We start from the raw sequence: 19,376 nt of genomic DNA on the forward strand, positions 1-19,376 counted from the left end.
GGAATTGATTCCCAAGCAGGACCTGCAGTCAGTTAACCCACGACCTTGTAAGTACAAGCACTTGCCAGTACTGAGCTATCAGAAACTCATTTTACACGTACATTGAAAGTCATCAATTTTTTACCTTGAAAACAATATCAGAAGCAAATGCATCCTTTACTGTCTTCACTTCTGCTCCAATGGCAGCATAATCAGCATCAAGAAACTTTGCTCCTACACCTGCACCTGATTCCACAACAACTTTAAAACCTTGTTCTATTAACTTCTTGACTGCTTCAGGAGACAAAGCTACTCTTCTCTCCCCCTCATGAATTTCCTTTGGAACTCCGATTGATAGCTCATTATAAGGAATAACAGTTATTGCCTCCGGAGGAATTTTTTCTAAAAATTAGTAAAAGTACTTTTAATACCACAATGCAGCCACATTCTAGTTATATTTCAAAATGTGACAAAACCAACAAGGTAGTCAAAGATTATTAGATATTTTGTATTTATTAAAAGGACCCTAGTCAACCACTTTACTTTGCACACCCACAACACTTCAGTCACCATTTTCGGTGCCCCCAAAACTACAAATTCTGTGACTTTTAAAGTAATCTGTTTCCATTGGACATCAAATGGGCTAAGTATAATTTTGTTTTCCATGAAAAAATTTAGCTATGTTTATAAGAATGTCATTTTCTACGATGACATGGCATTGAACATCTGTCAGGTCCAAAACGATGACACCAAAAGCCAATAAGTAATATTAGTATTATTATTATTATTATTATTATTATTATTATTATTATTATTATAACAATAATAACTTTATTTGCATACTAAAAATATTTACAAAAATTAAAATATCTCCAAAAGGTAAGAACTATAAGTTTACGAGCAATATAGATATTTCTCTGTTTAAAACTGTTTTAAAACTTCCAAATAGATAAATAAATAAATAAATAAATTATTATTATTATTATTATTATTATTATTATTATTATTATTATTATTATTATTATTATTATTATTATTATTGATGGCAATTTATGATAAAGTTGATCACAGATGAAAAGTCTCTTAAAAACTCATTCTTGCCAACCCTTTACTGACCTTTGGAATCATTTGCACAAAATCTGCTGGTCCCAACAAAAAGCCTTGGATAGAAATGGGGATCCTGAAAAAAAAGTTTTTTTAGAGTCTTGATCTAAAGTGTGGTCCAAGGAAGGAGATCAGGAGCCCTGCATTCCAGATGCAAAATCATCATGAAGCCTAACCCAATAACCTAAAAAAAGGTATGGAAACCCAATGGTACACTGATACCAAACTGATGGCTCGCCCACCTTTTTTAAGTACACTGTATGTACTTTTAATTATCGCTTTGTTCCCAGAAAATGGTTAATAAATGTCACTTTGAGGGTCTCACCAAGTCTAATCCTCAAGGAAACATACAAAGCTAAATCAATACATGTAATAATTAATCTAAAGCTAATAATAATGCTAATCTTGACTAGTGCTGTTGTAAATTAAGCTACTTGATAAAAAAATATATTGACTGGAAGGCCTCTAAGGCCTTCATTAAAATTGAGCATTTTCGACATTTCTGAACATAAATAAAGGAATAAAATGTTTGTATGCCAAATAAAATTTTATGGCAGCACGAAAAGAAAAGCTTGCCTACTAGCCCAGAGTTTGTGGATTTTATCCTTCCTATGAAAGTTTTTTGATCAAAATTATCAGGAAATTAATATTATTGTGCTTATATGGATTTCTTTTCAGGCTTGTACAACCTAGCTACAGCTTGCCCAAAGGGCAATTATTTCTTTGCACCCTCTTTGGTGACTGGTGAATAAGTTATCAACATTATTATATTATTATGCAACCCAAGTCAAAGGCAATGTTTTACATTAATTGCATATTGATTCATGTGCATTTCCTACCACAGTATACATGTTACTAGTGAATCATACATTTATATAAATGAACAAGCACAATTGGGTTACATATAGTACCTTAAAAGCGGAACACTTGGGTGAACAGGTTACTCTTCCATAGATACCCAATACACTCTTCCTTCCTGAGAAACAAGGTTAATTAAAGCAATCCTTTAACATACTAATTCAAAAACGTGTGAGAGTTTCGTCAGGTTTCCAAACATGAGAAAACATTTGATTCAAGTTTTTTAAATTACTTCTCCAACAAAGAAAATTATTTTAATTAACATTTGAATAAGTTTCTGAATTGAAATATTGTTTTTGGTAAGCAGAATGTGAATTTGTCACCTACTTGCTGCATGCTGGCCACTGATAATACAGAATTTTATTTGTATTTGCATTCCACATTGTTACCTACCGTAGTTATGTTGTGAGTTCTGTGCAAGCACATTGCTCTCAAAGATGGCAGAATACCAATTTCAACAACTAAAAACCGTTGAGGATGAGAAAAGGTGTGTCGCAAATGCAATTCTCAAGTCGACGCAATACAAAAACAAATGGGTGGCTCATATTTTTGAAGAGTGGGGAGAAGCTCGATTTCTGAAAGTAGCAACTTTGGAACCAGGTGGTTTTTTTTTTCAAGAATATGATCTGCACAAAGTTCAGTGGTTGGAAATTCCTTTAGTTCAAATGGATGCTTTAAGCATTAATTATTGGCTGACAAGTTTGTTCAAGAAGTTGTGAAACAGTCAAAGGAAAGATACCCACCCAAAACGTTATACCAGATTGTGTGTGGATTATGTCACTGTATGGAGGAGAACAATGAGAAGTTGGATTTCAGTCCTATCAAAGCTTCGGATAAAAGGTGCAGTTTTATTGTAATTATCATTTGTTGTCAATAAAGTTGTTTGTCGTCATGTGTTTTTCTTGCTTTATCAATATGCAGATTAAGAAAATTTGCATCCATGTTTGAAATTATTTCCGAACAAGCCATGGTTTTCAACTTGTTTTTCATTGGGTTTCTGAACCCATCCACCTGTCCAGAATAAGATGCTCTGGTTGGGTAAGAGCTACATGAATAATTAATGAGTTTCAAAATTTTATTTCAAATATCTTCATTTTATCTTCTGCACTAAATGTGACCCTGCAAGAAGAGACTACCCAATTTTAGCAGTCTGGAATAACACATTTTATTTTAATGAATGTGGTTAAATGCAATGTAACTAAGTTAACAACAAAGAGATGCTGGCTTTCTGTGCATTTAGGTCAACAATTACAGCAGTCAGCTTCATAGCGGTCAGCACTTTGTTCCCGTGTGCACAGGCTCATGTAGGCCAAGCAGTCTCAGTGTAGCAGCCATTTTTCAGCTTCATTGGCAAAGCGTTGCGCGGTTGTAATTCATTTGTAAGTGTTTTGTCTAGGAGCATTAGCAATTTTTTTTCTACCTCTCCCCTGCCCCTAGTCTCATTTGAAGTGAAGTGAAGTGAGTGAAGCTATTAGTCTCTCTCCTCGGAGCTTTTCAGGACTAATTTACAATGTGTTTCAGGGGACTTTAGCCAGATTGCTTATTACACAGTTTACAATTATTTTAATTTAGGAAGTGAAAGATGCCCCCGTCCAGATAAGGTCAGACCACAACACCGGGGACTACGTCCCCTACTCTTATCGAATAGTGAGTGGGTTCTTTAACGTCCCATACTATTTAATTTCCAACAAGAGTTATGAGACGGGACCTTATCCAAGAAGACTTGAAAGTCTAACCATTTTGCAGATGTAATTACAAAGGCAGCACATTCTCCTCAGTTATTTTAAGACCCTGAGTGTTGGTCCGGCCGGAGTCGAACTCACGACCTCCCGCATGACAGCCCGATGGTCAACCAACTGAGCCACCGGTGCGCGGTACTGTTAACGTAGTAAGACGGGTGCAAGGATGTCTCTGCTAGCCATGGGAGTGTTTTACTGTCTAGGGGCCAGCTGATCACAGTAGAGGACTCTGGATATCCCAGGACCCACCATCCATACAGCTTGATGCATGCAGTTGATAATATTTATCTTTCATATTAACTCAAGATAATTACCTAGTAAAGACTGGCCATGGAATCGTCTTACTACACTGAGGCCAGGTCGCAGGAACATTGTCATTCAGTATCTGAAAGATTAGAACTTGAGCTTAATCAATTAATTAATTAAGTCCTGTGTTATGCACTAACAATTACGGAGGGGGAGGGACCATGGGGGAGGGGTGTGGTTGAATGAGCTGACCAATTGTTAAATCTTCTTGGAATGTCATGGTTTCAGTAGCACAATGACAGAATGTGGAGCTCCATACGAGAATAAAAATTCTTCTCTTGTTTCTATTCATAAATTGAAAAAAAAAACTGTCATTTTTGCATTACAGACTAACAATTTCCTGTTTCAGAAGTTCTTAGATTTCCACTAAGGAACAATGATTAGATAACATGATTGTTCAAGATGCAGAATGGGCTAAGTGCAAAGTGCAATGAACAAATATGATACCTTTTGCAGATATAATCGTAAATATCACACAAAGCTATTAAGCGTCCAAAATATCGGATATTTCGAACGAAAGAAGGGTCATTAACAAATAGTTTGTATTGCTACCAGAAAAGAAATTATCACTGTCTCTGCGGTTAACATGCCAAATAAACAGGTCTCTAAAAATAAAACAGTTTCGATCCCTGGTGATATAGTTTGATGATAGTGCGGAGAAAGCATTGAATGTGACCTTGATCATCTACACGTGACTACAAGGTCTCGAAAATGATTTGACCTCTTAATAATGAGTCGCTTGTACTATTTTAAATTTTAGTTTCACAAGGCACGCACACTAAAAGTATGCTTCAAAAATCCATAGATCTGATAAACAGGAAGATAAGTTCGTGATAAGTTGGTGATGCTGGGCTACCTTTCGACATCAATTTATGAGCATTAGCAGAATGAATGTACGATTCACCATAGGACAATAACTGTGAAAGCCCGACAAATTGCAAGCGATCTCGTGTTACAATACTCCCTTCGAGTTTGACCGGTTTGCAAAGTCACTCGATGAAGTTACACCCAACTGAATGCCTTTAAATAACTGGGAACAGGAAAAGGAGTAAGCTTGTACATATCGTTTGTTTATAGTACATTTACTGGAATAATGGCCCGCGAGCGTTATATTATTAAAGCTGTAGAGCAACCATTGTAGAGGGCATTTCTGTCCGGGCCACCTCTGACTCATGGTACTTCAAAAAATAAATGAAAGCGTGACCTACTGGAGGTCCATATGATTAAAAAGAAGCTCTCAACGTACCTGCTCACCCAGCAGATCCCTTTATTGTTCGTTCTAATCACTTCCTCGACTAAAGTATCTTCTCGAGGAAATGAACAAAACATTCAAGGGTGAATCAACAAGCGGCTAGGTTACCAAGGCAGCATGCACCAATCAGGAAGCTATTGGTAATTTCTTTTGTCGTAAACCCGCCAAACTTGAAATCACTTCAAAAATGATTCGGTAGGGAGATGCTATATGGCTATCATCCCCGCCAAAAGCACTACAAGTTGAAAATTGGCAATTCAAAACTGATAACTAGGTAATGTTAGAATTTTTGATTCAATATAACACTTCCTGTCTCCAAGAAACAATGGTTAAGAAGGGTGTCGTCTGTTTGTCAAACAGACCTTTTCACGGTTTCTGACACCACCTTGGTTGGGGGACAAACGCGACTTAAATTACAGTGAATGCATGGGATTTTGGCCGAATTCAAACCTCTATAGTTGTTGTTAAATCCTAACTGAATTGGCCAAAGAATCTTCGATGTTACACATGAATAATATTTTGTGTAAAAGGACAAGAGAAGATGTAATTATTTATTCGAAGTTCTGAAAACTGGCGAATCTTCGTTGGACTTACCCGATGACCAAGTGTGACATTCTTAGCAACGCCCACGCCTTCAGAGAAACAATACCCTGAACAATGGGCTACAGCGGCATGACTATTTCCGAGGTGAGGGGTAAAAGGGGGTGAAACGTCAGCTTTTAGAATCTCTGTACGGTGGCCAATTTACATTATCAACTCCGTTGATAAAACCAAATTTTTGTATACTACTTCCCCACCGACGCAGCACCACAGTTTCTTTAGAAACTACCCCCTTCATTATCTAAAGCATATTGTTTAGGCCTAAGGTCAGCATTTTTGCAAAGGTTGGATGTTTCAGCTATTGTACCCCACCCGTCACCCCCTACAGCCACCCCCTTCACCCCTCACCCCCGGAATAGTCATGTCAGGCTACAGAGAGGCAACGTGTGACAATTTTCAGCTTGAAACTCAAAACCGCCCTATTGTCATTCGTTTACCCACAGAATTCCTACATAAATTAATACTTTGTTGGATACTTAGGGCCGTTCCCCGCCGCTACGAGACAATCTACAATAGCTGCGCTTTGGGACTTCAGGCTAAGAGTGTGAGAAGTGTTTTCTCTGGCACTTTTATCCTCTAATCTCGGTCAGAATATTCATTTCCCCAGCCTTTTTCTTCTAAATTATAACCATTGGACCGTTAAAAGCAAGTGATCTGAGGCTCGGGAGAGGTCAAATAATTGATCCTTAATCCAGAATCAATGTGCCTAATAAGTTGAATCATACTTTCTATCGATTTCTGTATCCCAACCATGATCAAGTATAACTCTGAGAGACTGGCAAATACTTTTCAATCCAAAGATTTTCAATAGATAAAGGAAAGATAGTGACAAAACAAGATTAACAAGTCAGTGACAAGTCGTGCGTGTAACATTCCTGTTTCTCATTATTTAAACGCAGGGGACACTAATGTGTAGGGAACTGTAACTGCGCCATTTCAAGCGCACCTACTTCGATATCAAGAGTTTCGAGACTCCATGATATAGTGAAGGCAACGCAAAGGTAAGTATACCGAAAACGTTTTCGTGAAAGATTTTAGTCTCGTCAATTTGGTGTCGGAACGAGATCGGCGGGTCCAAAACACAGGTCAGTGTACACTGTCACTGTGCTACAGACAAATAAACAAAACCAAGAAAGTCTCCTAGCCCTACAGGCCCTAATCACTCTACAAACCTGTTGTTTCAGGTCTAAGGGAAACGTTTATCTTTATTGTTCATCACTGGAGCAGAGGCTCCTAGTCTTGACCTGTGGAATGGAAGTGATTGGGAAGATTGAAATGGCACGTCCCTAATCACGCCTCCTCCACACCCCCATAAAAACTCACAACAGCCATAATTTCTCTACTCGCTCTGACGAAGGGCTAACGCTCGAAAAGTCAGCTTTCCAAATGGTTCACGGTGGTAATTCGACCTTTATCAACAAGTTTGATAAAACCAAAGCTTCCTGTTTTACTCTCCCACCGACACAGCACCACAGTTTCTTTAGAAACTAGAAATTTGTTTGTTATAAATCTTTAATGTGTTAAATACGAATAACGGCACAGTTAAGCGATGCGGTTCCTCGATTTTCGCAATGAACAACAAAACACAACGGCACTTGAGATTCCAGCTATTTATGAGCTATATGGCGATCCAAAATATCTTGCAAGACTGGACGAATTTATCAACACTGCTTCTGAAAACGCAAAACAAGTGTCCTGGAAAATCAGGATCAAGGATCCAGGACCAAGGATCGAGGATCGACGACACTCTAAACGAAAGCTTTTTTTTAAAATAAAAAACAAGAGCAAGAACAAGAGCAAACCAAGAACAATAACAAGTCTGGAAATCAATTGTGTGCACAGAAATTAAGACAATAATCTGATCCATAGCCGTTCACTTTAAAATATAACTCATTTTACATTGGACCATAACTGGCCCTAAGGGGTAAATGTCACTACTATACAAAGAGCCCCACCCCAATTGTTTAATGGATCCTTCTTTCTGTCTTCCGCGATTGAAAGTTAAAAAATTAAAAAAAAAAAAAAAAAGATTACTCTCAGGGCTTTGAGTGTCCCACACTCAGAGCCAAAGGTTGCATTGGGACGAAACGACTTATAGAGCTGAGTGTCATCAGCGTAACAATGTACCTCTGGGAGATGGGCGCTTGTGATGTCAAACAACTTGCTAGTATACAAGCTGAACAACAGGGGCCCAAGACAGGATCCCTGAGGCACCCCATGCCTTGAGTTACTTGAGTTACTCACTGTTTAGTTAACATAGTTTTGAAATCCAAGCAAAGAAAAAGAAAAATTGATTTTTTGGCCGTAGTAGCACTTTATATTAAGAGCAATCAAACAGTAAAAGTTCTTCTGTCAAGCGGACCTTCTCTGTTTTCCTCACCACCCCTTAATGTTATAGAAAAAAAAAGGAGGTCAAGTAGTGAAGTGGTTTTTACTCTTGAGCCTCCGATTCGGGTATCTTTTCACCTATCAGGCTAGTACTTCTTGACTGAAATCAAGCAGTTGTGTAACACTTCAGAGTGTCGAACGAAATGATATATGAAATGCGGATATGAAATCAAGTGAAGCTATGATCCTCTCAGTTAAGAACGCAATTGAAAAAGTCCTGAAAAAGTCAGGACTTCAACGAGGTTTGAACCCGTGACCTCGTGATGCCGGTGCAACGCTCTAGCCAACTGAGCTAAGAAGGCCACTGAGGTTGGGAGCTGATCATTTGTGAATAGATTTTTAGGCTTCTCGACGCAATTGCTTAAATTGCGCTCATAACTGCAAGGATCATAGCTTTACTTGATTTCATATCCACAGCACAATATAAGATACATTTCATATATAATTTCATTCGTCAATTCATTCATAAATCGCGGGATCATTTGAACCAACTCCCAACACCAATGGCTTCCTAGAGCGTCGCACCGGCACTGCGAGATCACGGGTTCAAACCCCGTTGAAGTCCTAAAATTTTCAGGCTTCATAAGTGCGATGATCACACTCGCTTCACTTTACTTCACATTGTCTTGGCAAATCATTGCCGATTGCATGCAGCTGAATGGTTTGTATACTCAACAGCTAGGATCCTTTGAGTTTCAGTTCCTAAGAGACGTGGGCTAAAAATATTTGTGTTCTTGACTCGAACATATAAGCAAGATGTCTGAGACAACTGACAACCTGACAACATGATCCCTGGCCACGCAAAATGTGCATATGACCCCGACATTAAATCTCTGTTTTAATTATTTGCCGCTCTTAACAATTGATGGATGTCGATCCACATTTATACACTATTCGTCGTACGTAGACCATGAATGAAAGTACGACGTTCTTAGTCTACTCACGATGTACATGAAATTACCTCCTGAGCCGTCGTCACGCGTGCCTCCTTACCGTATTTGTTCTGAAGGAAAGATTACGTGACGAGCCAAAAAGATAAGACGCCCCGTCGAGGGCTTGATAATTGAACCCTAATATTTTTACAAGTGAAGTGCTGCGAGGGGACCCAAGAAATACGACAGCAAAGACAACAGGCTTTATTTGCATGACCATACATGTACAAATAGTGTTGGTAATAATTCCGTGTTCAAGTACAGTAACTGGAAATGTCCAATGATTGCTTTTGCACATCACTACCTATAACATCACATCACCAGCCATCACTACCCATTACTACCTATCACTAGCTATCACTACGCACCACTAACCATCACTACCCATCATTACCTATTACCACCTATCACTAGCCATCACTACGTATCACTAACCATCACTAGCCATTGATAACCATCACCAGCCATTACTAGCCATCACCGACCATCACTAGCCATCATTAGCCATCACTATTGCCATCACTAAGCATCACCAGCCATCACTAACCATAAGTTCTGCTGGAATTATACAGCGTTACTTGCGTACCTACGCCATAATGCCCTCTCTAACAACAAGAACAATTCCTTACTTTAAGCACCTATCACTTGTCTCAACAGAAAGATCGACCATGAGAGTTTTTCAATTGCGTCAGCTTCAGATTGCAATCACCAGGTTTGCTACATTCCTTTCCGATGCCTCCCGTAAAACACGTTTTGGCACGGCAAGTTACATTCGCCCATCTTCAACACAAGCAAGAATCCAAAGAGTCAGCTTCCAGCCGCTGCCTGTAAAAGAGTTAACGCCTAACTTGAAGTCGAGGCTTAGAGACAGACCTTTTATGGTGGGTTCAAGAGGCGAAGGCTTCCCAGAATACCTTGCAAAGCCAAGAGAGTCGTTGCCACATGCGGTTTTTGTTCATAACCCGTACCAGGCCTCTCTGGCAGAACTAGCCGCGCAGTGTATGGAATATGTTGAAGAAAACCTCACACATGAACCTGCTATATTATTCCGAAATCTACCAGCTCAAACTGCTCAGGATTTTTCGACCATTGCCAAAGCCATTCCGTGGGAACGGTTGGAGTTTAAAGGTGGGGCAAACTACCGCAATAAAGTTGATGAGGATGCAGAGATCTACACTGCTAATGATGATCCGAGTCAGATATCAATAACACCTCACAACGAATTATCGTATACAGACGCATACCCATCAAAGGTAAGAATAGTTCATTAGCCAAAAATTAATGTTCTTATTACAATCAACTCTTGTCCACCCCCCCGGAAAAGTTCTTGATGCCCACCTGAAAGAGCTAACGGCTTTATAGAGAGGCGCTAATTTGAAATAAAATACTACATATGAAAGAACCAATGGACGCATTAAGAACAGAGCTCGGACGCGCGAACGAAGAAATCAACTAAAACTGAACCCACGGATCAAACGATAAGCGAAGAAACGATCCCGGCCATAATCTAAAGAAGAAGCAAAGGAACAGGCGGCAAAAAGAGTGAAAAGAGAAATGAAATTAATGAAGGAGAAACAGAAAAAGGGATAACAGACAAACCCAAAGGACCTTGCGTAGACCAAGAAAACGACAGCCACAGGCGAATGGAGAAACAAAAGGAAGGGGGGGGGGGTGAAACGTTAGGAAAGACGGATTTATGGAAGGATGGACAGGTGGACTGCAAGGGACGGAAAGATCAACGGTTATACACGCCGACAGACCAACGAAAAAGTGAACAAGAGATTATTAATTGGTATTTAATGAATTATTTAATTCAGTTCATTTTATATTGGCACACTAAGTGCGGATTTAAGTAGTTTACTACTCTTGTTTATGATCCAAATAGATAACGTACAAATAAAAACAAAGATATTCAGCTTTTAAGCTTCCCTGTCCCTCTACAGATTTTCTTCTTTTGTGTGCAAGAGCCCGGCGAGGGCTGCGGAGGTGAAACACCGTTGGTTAGAAACAGCGAACTTCTCACCAACTTGGATCCTGATGTTGTACGAAAGTTTGATGAGAAACAAGTGCGATACGTCAGATACTTTCCCGACAAGTCCAATGGAGAATACTTAAATTGGCAACATGTGTATCAAACAGATAACAGGGAGGTAAACACTGCGAACTAATTTGATTAATTTTCTTTGGTTTCCGAAGCCACTATGGTAGGTATTAAAACGAGGACCGAATCTTATCACAGAAAATTGATTGATTAATTGATTTATTTATTTATTGACACCGAGGGTGAACACAACTCGGAAATGGCTTCTTGATTATCGATATCACATCACCTGGTCCTCTGTTTGTGTTTAAAAGGTTGTGGAAGCACACGCCAAGAAACAAGGCAGTAACATCACATGGGATCCCTCTGGAGATTTGTACGTCTGGCAAAACAGACCGGCTTGTATATATCATCCAGTAACAGGCCAAAAGACCTGGTTTAATCAAGTAGTAAATGGTAACGCATCGTATTACCGCATGCTGCCAAAGGTTGCTGGGATTCCGGACAACAAACTACCCAGTAATACCTATTACGGTGACGGAAGCGCGATTGAGCCAGCGGTATTACAACACATTGTGGCCAGCAAATGGTCATGCGCAGTTGGATTTAAATGGAAGAAGGGCGATTTATTAGTCCTGGATAACTTGGCTGTGCAGCATGGAAGAGTTGGATTCAAAGCGGACAGACAGTTATTAGCTTGCATGACAGTGTAACAACTTAATAGTATAATATCGAGTAGCTTATTGATTCTATGGCTGTTTTGAATCGAAACTGAGATCTTGGAATAGTCGAAACAGTGGAAACAGTGGAATAGTCTTCCTGAAACATTAAGGCAAGCAGAATCTCTACGTAATTTTAAGTCTTTCTTACACAGTTATTATAATAGCAAGTAAGACACGGCATTCATGGAAAACAGGCTTTTTGCTTTGTATATACTTAATTGAATAATTTTAATACTGTAATTTAGTTGAATCAATGTAACTTAATGGTTGGTGCAGCACTCCCTCTATGCTAATGTGCTCAGGTTTCTATGTGCTAAGGTTTCTATGTGCTATAGTAAGGAGCTCGAGCAAAAGACGTTCTTGACTCAAGGACGGAACCGGAAGTAAACATTACGCTTTAACCTAATCATTTCTAACAGATAACCAATGCTTAGCAATTTAAGTGAGGTAGTGTTAAGACAAGTTAAAAAGGAAAACAGCTCACTTCGGGTAGCCATTCTGGCCCAAAAACGTCATGCGTACTAGCTTCCTATATATAAACAGGCACCTTAAGATTTAAAATGTAGCATTTATATCAGCAAAACAATGGCTTTGCACGTGAGTTTTCAACTTTTGTTATTTTCTTTCCCGTTTCCTGCAAAATCTGCAACTTCACATAACCAAAGCGTGAACACACATGCGCATGAATGTCAGTGGGTAGTTCTGCTGGCTCTTTCCATTACGGTTGGTTGCCTCTCTCCAATTGGCTTTCTTTTACATGTCTTATGACACCCAGTCCCGTAAATCAAGTGATCTATGATCCTCGCAGCTCAAGCTTCACTTGATTTCATATCCGCATTTCAATATATGATTCATTTAATTTATCATTCCATCGTTAGCCCCGTAAATGTCACGCACTTTCATCAAAGTTCTACTCAATCGAAATTGTACTTTCCATGTAGCTCAACACAACCGTCAACGTGTAAACATTACCTCGAATAAAGAAAGGCATTTTACCAAACCTTTTTTTTTATTTCAACTGTTTTTTAAATCGACATTAATTCTTTACACTACTGCAATAAATTGCGGTGAACTGTATTGTTTTAAGATCATTCATTTTTTCATTCACGCGTTCATCCAAAATGGCGACTAATCCTGTAGCTATTCCAGATTGCTATTTTCAATGGTTCCTATGACTTGCGGATCCTTTTGTTATCAGGTGCATTGTTTCTGCCGCTGTATCATCTATTGAGTCTCATTCTCCAATCACAGACCGCGTCTGGAAAGCTACAGGATCTCCCAAAACGGCAACCTATGTTACTAATTTCCTCAATGGCCTTTTTATTTGTTGAATGTTACTTGATTTTGCAGCTTGTCGATGGTGAGCAAACCAGTTCAAGTGTAGAGATCATATAGAGACTTGACGTAAAGACTTTTCTCCAGGTCGCTCGCTGTCGTTTCTTGCCAACTGTAGAACAAAACCTGCAACACAAAACCAGCGTGAGCGAGAGAAAGCATGGCCAAGGTTTTGTATTTTTGGTCGTATTTGATGCGAATTCAACCATGCTGTTAATAGCTGACAAAAATCATGATGATGATGGTGGTGGTGGTGATGATGATGAGGAGGATGATCTTGATGAAGATGTTGATGTGACAAATTATTCGCCAATTAGCATTCGAGTTCTGTTTTTTCCATAGTTCACCGTTTTTACCGACATCTTAAGCACGTCAATGCTCCCAGAGAAAATGATTTAAAGTGCTATTAAGGAGAAAACGTTTTGAAATACATTTGATTACAAAAATGAGCGATATTGCAGGACGTTTCAAAGTCATCTTGACTTCATTTTCAAGTGATAAACGCAATGGTCCTTTCAAGTTTAAATTACGAGGTTGTTTATAACGTCAGCCACCGAATTAGTGTGCGCGCGATATTCATCAGTGTCACAACATCAGAGTCACGCTTTCAACAGACCTGTTTATTTTCGTGATTTATGCACTCACTGCGGGCCTATTTGCCACCACGGACGGACGGACGGTCGCTCGGTCGCTCGGTCGCTCGCTCACTCACTCACTCACTCACTCACTCACTCACTCACTCACTCACTCTTACAACCCGGTGACGTAGTGTGTAGTGCACTTAAAGTGCACTACCACAAAAATCAAAGCTCAGAACTTTGCCAGTCAGGTGTTAAGCAAACACAATTTCAAAATGTGAAGAAAAAGAGGAAGTCATCTTTTGATCATAGTAGCACTTTAAAGTCCTTAATCACTTTATTGTTATCATTAACGCCATTCCAATAATAAGCAGAAAATTGGTTTGTTGAAGATGGTACTATTTAACAATTATTGTATGGCTTGTGTTTGTAGCCGATATAACGCGCGCTCTGATTGGCTAATCGTGACTGAGTTGTAGGGCATTATTCTCCCGTAATGCCCACGGGCCGATTACGGTCGTTTTTGTACGGACCTCGCTGCGCTCGGTCCGTACTGCCACGACCTCGGGCCAATATTCCCCAGTACGGCCCTCGCGCTCGGTTAGTAAGAAGTTATTATTCGCCGAAGGCGAAGTGAATATTGGTGAATACATACCGAGGCGTAGTCGAGGTAAACATACCGCAATATTCACTGAGCCTGAGGCAAATAATTGTTTTAGTGTAATTTTCGGCGGTGAATATGCACGAAAAGTGCTTGATTAGCTTGGCAGCCGCGCCTCCAAAATGTTACATTCACCGGGTAGCGAGGTGGATATAACATTAAATTCTTTTAGTATAAATACACAGGTGATTATACAAAATCGCGCGCTCTCATTGGCTCGCTATCTCGGATTATCAGCCGATAATCACCTCGACGGACAAAATGGCTGCCAGTAGTCGTTTTGCCACTGTAAGTGAAGATGATTTCGCGTTGAAATGTTTTTTTCTCTCTTTTTTGAAATAATCACCTCTGGCGAAGTGATTATCGGTGAATATTCACCTCGACTTCGTCTCGGTGAATATTCACCGATAATCACTTCGCCTTCGGCGAATAATTGTTAAACAATCACCGCTGAAAATTATACTAAATTTGACTAGTAGTGATTATATTAGTAGTATATTTGATTAGTAGTGATCGAAACATGAAAATAACTGTCTACCGTCTTGGAAGGCTCAGTAAGAAGAAATCCATTCTCCGAGAAGCGCCCACGGACATCCATGGCGATCAACCACACAAAGCAAGCGGGCGACTGGGCCTGAATAGACACGCTGAACTCTGCCTTCGAGTTCTGACGAACTTTAACAACCTGAAGAATAAAGTTGATCAAGCTGTCACCTGAAATACATGCTTTTTGAGCAAGAGCTGGATTCGAACGAATGTGCCTGGTATACGCAGGGCCCGTTATCATTTGACAATGAATCTCAAAGCAAAACCTACATAACTGCAAAAAAGAAGGCAAGACTCTTTTTCATTTTGATTTAGCAATCGATATGTCGTACATCCGAGGGCAGTGGAGTTCTTCTTCAAGGGATCATCAATCAAGAAAACACCAAATTAGGACACGAATAAAAAAACCTGCAAACTTGCAATTGGCTCACTAACCTGATACAAAATTCATCATATCGCATGACATATATATGATTGCTGTTGCATCAAAATCTACCTCAAATTATCTACTGTCTGGACTTACAGAACACACGAATTGGAGTCTGACAAAAAGCAAAGAAAAGACTTCTAAAAATACTAACCTTTAACTGCGGATCATTTAAGCCGACGGCTTGAGACAAGCTGGTAGGGTAAAATACGTTTGTTGGTCCCAGGTTCTGTCCAGTAATTAAGTCAGCGGGAGTCGTGGTGATGACACAGTGACGAGAGCTGACACATCTGCTTGTTTTTATCAAAGTTTTTAAGTCTTCAGAATAAACGAGTTTCTGCAATGAAAAGTAAGATATAAAGGGCGATCAGAATCTCAAGAAAATTATACGCACTTGGTTCAAATTTATTCATTAAACGAAGGCGCACAATCTTCCTCACAACGCCAAAACTTTCATAAATGCATATTTAACGCGTGGCCTCATTTAATTTTGTCTCTTTATTCTCAAGAGGAGTTTCACTCAGCTGAAAAAATGCAGACATTTAACCGAGGATACAACCTTGAAGCCCGAGGATACAGCCTTGAATATTAAAAGAGAAAACTGGGCCATTAAATCAGTTTTAGACAAAATAGAGCGGTTTTCAAATGCGTTTCGTAAAACCAAAACCAAAGCAATTACTTTGGACAATCAAAAAGGACGGAGACAATCCAGTAAACCAATCAAAACTCGAAGTAATTACACGGAGCCCACACAAAGCGCGGGAAAATGTGCACGCATAAGCCACGATTGGTTTTGGTTTCACTTCTGATTGGTTGAAAAAGTGGTGCGAGAACTTTGAACCAATCACTGAGGGAAGTAATGCAAGACCAAAATAATTCTCTAATTACTTTCGGCACTCAATTGAAAACCGCTCTAACTGAGTGATTCTCTAACTTAACTGGACAATTTAAGCAATTCTCACTTTGTAGACACTTGAAAAATTCAGGTGGCTCCAACGGGATTCGAACCCATGACTTCTGTGACGCTGGTTCAGTGCTCTACCAACTGAGCTATGAAGCCACACAGTTAGCAGCAGCTCAATTTGTTGGGCTCATAAGTTCCCGTGAAAGGAATGATCTTTCAGGTGTCTATAAAGTGACAATTGCTTAAATTGTCCAGTTAAGTGAAAGGACGACTCAGTTCTTTCGTCTAAAACCCGCAGTTCCAATACACTTTTCTTATAAATCAGTTTTACAATAAATTTGGTATCAAAGAGCTCTTGGGAACCTTTTTTCCCAAAATCATTGGATCCTGCTCTTCTTAATAGGCCATTTCCGAGTGTCTGCCTCCTTTTCAAAGCAAGTCTTAAGTGTGAAGTCTAATTGCAAAGCAATTAGTTCTACTTTACATATGAATGGCAACTTATTTTCATAAGAAAGACTTCGCACTTAGACTCGCTTTGAAAAGGAGGCAGACATGAACTCGGAAATGGCCTATTCAGGTCCCTCCCAGATGCTTAAATTCAGATGATAATAACTTGGTGTTCTTTTATCCTTGAAATGACGAACAGGTTTGACCTTGTCCAGAAACCCGATGAAGGAAGTTTGTCCAGAAAAATTATTGTCAAATGCTTCAATTCGTTGTGTCGATCTTTGCATTATTGAGTTTTCTTGAGGCAAAAATGAACGCACACCACCTGCCAATTAATGTCAACAGAAGCTATTATCGCCTGTTAATGTCAAATGTTAATATAATTGTCGTTCTTGAAGGTCCCGTTTGGTGTTAATAAAACTATGTTCATTTTAATGATAAAACTAAAAAGAAATGAAGATTTCTGTAAATGAACAACAAGAGGTATAAATAATACCCATTCAATGTTTTGTGAATTCACGAACAAAGCTGGGACTTACCGATGACTGAGGATGTATGTTAAATGTGACGTTCTTGCTGGACAGCGGCTTAAATGAAGACCACGCCCAAGCCTTCAAGGAAACAGCACCCTTAACTATGGGCTACAGAGAGGCAACGAAAATACGTTAGTTAAGTAGACCAGTCGACTACTGACAGTGAATTTTCTTTTTCCGTTCTTCATGGTTAAGAGTAGGAGGAGATCTCTTCGTTTTTTCCGCCGCTCACTCCCTAACTCTGTCCTATTTCATTTTTGGAAAGATTGTAACAGGAAGGGGAAGGGGGATATACTCTTAACGAGCACGCCTTTCCAAACTGGTAACGAAAGAAACAAAATAATTACAAAGTACCTTTGTTAAATCAGATATAACATACAGCTTGAATTTCCCGCCTTTCACGTAGGGTGAAGTGATAACCGTCGCGTAGAAGTTTTTCGCGAAATAATGGAGCATCTTTAAAAGAAATCAAAATAAAGTCTATAGTACACCACCTAAGGCAGTTTCAATTATCAAAGAATTTAACTGGCCAGTAACAATAAGCACAAACGGCTGGATGAATCAATACGCATGCGGAGTACACGTAATTTACGAGAGCGAGATGCAAGAGCACAGATCGTGACTGGTTATTTTTTTGTTTTGTTGTCGTTGTTGTTTTTTGCTTCTCATTGGTGGAAAAAGTCGCGCGAACTTTTTTGACCAATCAAGGTGCATGATAAGGTTACTTGAGCAGTAACGAAAAAAAAGGTGCCTCAACAATCCCTCGCAAACCTGAATTTGTCAGGCTTTCCTTTCGTTTCTGCTTGAGTAACGTTGTTTCAGTAGTTGAAATATGTCTTCCACATAGATAGTGTCTTCATTTCCATATCCTTTATGTGTTAACTGCGAACTCACAAAATGACCAACTCCATGTTGGCTCAATAGTTCCATTGGTGAAGTACTGAACCGATTTCGCAGACAGAGGTCACGAGTTCAAATCCCACGTTTATGCCGAAATTATTCAGGCTTTCCTTTGCTTAAGTAACGCTCACAAATGCCATAATTTAAAACTTTAAAAGTGTTTCTTTCCGCAGCTCAAATGTCTGTCTTTAGTTTATAGTCCCCTGTCACAGAGCCTTGCAATCGCCCAAGTAAGATTTTTTTTGGCAATTTAATACCGCCCTATGACATGCAATCTGCTTACCCATATAAGGTGGTTTGCAATCAGTTTCTAGAGACACAGATTACAATGCTGCAATGTACAATTACTGGGGCAAGAACAAAAGGAGCTAATGAGACGTCTGTTTTTTTTCCTCCACCAACATGGCGGCGATGACGTGACGTGAAAAAACATTCATTCGGTGGACACTCCCTCTCTCCCTCCCTAAGGGCCGATTCACAAGGTACGATTTTGTCGCACGCGACAAGCTCACGACATGCCTACGACATGACTTACGATTGTCGCAGCGTTTTAAAACATGTTTTAAAATGCTACGACATTTTTTCTGACGTACACAACAATCGTAAGTCATGTCGTGGGCCTTAGCCGGCTGTTTTTGGGAACCTCGCTTAGTTTGCGAATCCGATAAGTCTTTGTTCTGTGAATTTTTTTTTTTTTTTTTGCCAAGGCTCTTTTTAATATCGACGAGAAAATTTGTTTTCTCCACTTCGATCTTTTAAATTATACTGGCCAAATTAAATCTTCAAAGCCAATGATTCCTGTCTTAAGCGTAGCCTAGCGTGCGTCCGAATGAGGAACATGGTTCAAAAAATTGAGATTTAATTGTCAAATCACTGAATTTGTTTCATAGTTTGTATGATACCTTCCATCGACTTCCATATTCCAACGAAGACCAAGTAGGAGCCTGCCAAATACTGTTTAATCTAAAAATAAGTTGACAAACAGAGACGCACTCACATTAACAAGTCACGCGTTGATAAAATTGGTTACTCATAACAGACCATTTTACAGTTCTGTGCTCAGTTACCACGCCTTTGGATAAAAGAGAGGCTGGAGTTGACCTTGCTTTGATACAAACCTCATT

At 39.4% G+C, this 19,376-nt stretch overlaps 3 protein-coding genes across 3 annotated transcripts in view; 1 reads left to right on the forward strand and 2 right to left on the reverse strand.

Annotated features, from left to right (window-relative positions):
* The window catches only part of LOC137999972 (NAD(P) transhydrogenase, mitochondrial-like), a 21,388-nt gene extending 16,044 nt beyond the window's left edge, over positions 1 to 5,344 (reverse strand). The window contains exons 1-5 of the mRNA XM_068846024.1: positions 5,233 to 5,344; positions 3,995 to 4,065; positions 1,995 to 2,059; positions 1,096 to 1,159; positions 125 to 381 (exon numbers count right to left, since the gene is read on the reverse strand). Of these exons, the coding sequence (XP_068702125.1) occupies positions 125 to 381; positions 1,096 to 1,159; positions 1,995 to 2,059; positions 3,995 to 4,058 (450 nt within the window). The 5' untranslated portion in view covers positions 4,059 to 4,065; positions 5,233 to 5,344. The remainder of the gene's footprint in view (positions 1 to 124; positions 382 to 1,095; positions 1,160 to 1,994; positions 2,060 to 3,994; positions 4,066 to 5,232) is intronic.
* A 1,399-nt stretch (positions 5,345 to 6,743) lies between these two features.
* Positions 6,744 to 13,124, forward strand: LOC137999978 (dapdiamide synthesis protein DdaC-like). The gene is made up of 4 exons (XM_068846033.1): positions 6,744 to 6,839; positions 9,816 to 10,411; positions 11,102 to 11,308; positions 11,514 to 13,124. Exons 2-4 carry the CDS (start codon positions 9,827 to 9,829, stop codon positions 11,910 to 11,912), a joined length of 1,191 nt encoding a protein of 396 aa, XP_068702134.1. The 5' UTR covers positions 6,744 to 6,839; positions 9,816 to 9,826; the 3' UTR covers positions 11,913 to 13,124.
* Positions 13,125 to 13,214: 90 nt separating this feature from the next.
* LOC138001046 (beta-mannosidase-like) lies at positions 13,215 to 19,375 on the reverse strand. Its single transcript, XM_068847717.1, has 7 exons — positions 19,371 to 19,375; positions 19,155 to 19,215; positions 17,707 to 17,808; positions 17,359 to 17,460; positions 15,623 to 15,805; positions 15,034 to 15,180; positions 13,215 to 13,382 (listed from the first exon to the last, which is right to left on the reverse strand). The coding sequence occupies exons 1-7, from the start codon at positions 19,373 to 19,375 to the stop codon at positions 13,296 to 13,298; spliced, it is 687 nt and encodes a 228-aa protein (XP_068703818.1). The 3' UTR covers positions 13,215 to 13,295.
* Between the last annotated feature and the right edge of the window lies 1 nt (position 19,376).

Source organism: Montipora foliosa, chromosome 4 (genome assembly GCF_036669935.1).
Source record: "Montipora foliosa isolate CH-2021 chromosome 4, ASM3666993v2, whole genome shotgun sequence".
Lineage (NCBI taxonomy): Eukaryota > Metazoa > Cnidaria > Anthozoa > Scleractinia > Acroporidae > Montipora > Montipora foliosa.

What these genes read in the sequence shown, in the direction of transcription:
- LOC137999978 (XM_068846033.1), top strand. Translation starts at nt 9,827, where the DNA reads ATGAGAGTTTTTCAATTGCGTCAGCTTCAGATTGCAATCACCAGGTTT. An exon ending in CAGACGCATACCCATCAAAG is followed by an intron (nt 10,412 to 11,101) that starts GTAAGAATAGTT and finishes GTCCCTCTACAG; the next exon opens with ATTTTCTTCTTTTGTGTGCA. An exon ending in ATCAAACAGATAACAGGGAG is followed by an intron (nt 11,309 to 11,513) that starts GTAAACACTGCG and finishes TGTGTTTAAAAG; the next exon opens with GTTGTGGAAGCACACGCCAA.
- LOC138001046 (XM_068847717.1), bottom strand. An exon ending in TAAATGATCCGCAGTTAAAG is followed by an intron (nt 15,181 to 15,622) that starts GTTAGTATTTTT and finishes TTTATTCTTCAG; the next exon opens with GTTGTTAAAGTTCGTCAGAA. An exon ending in TTACTGAGCCTTCCAAGACG is followed by an intron (nt 13,383 to 15,033) that starts GTAGACAGTTAT and finishes TTTGTGTTGCAG; the next exon opens with GTTTTGTTCTACAGTTGGCA.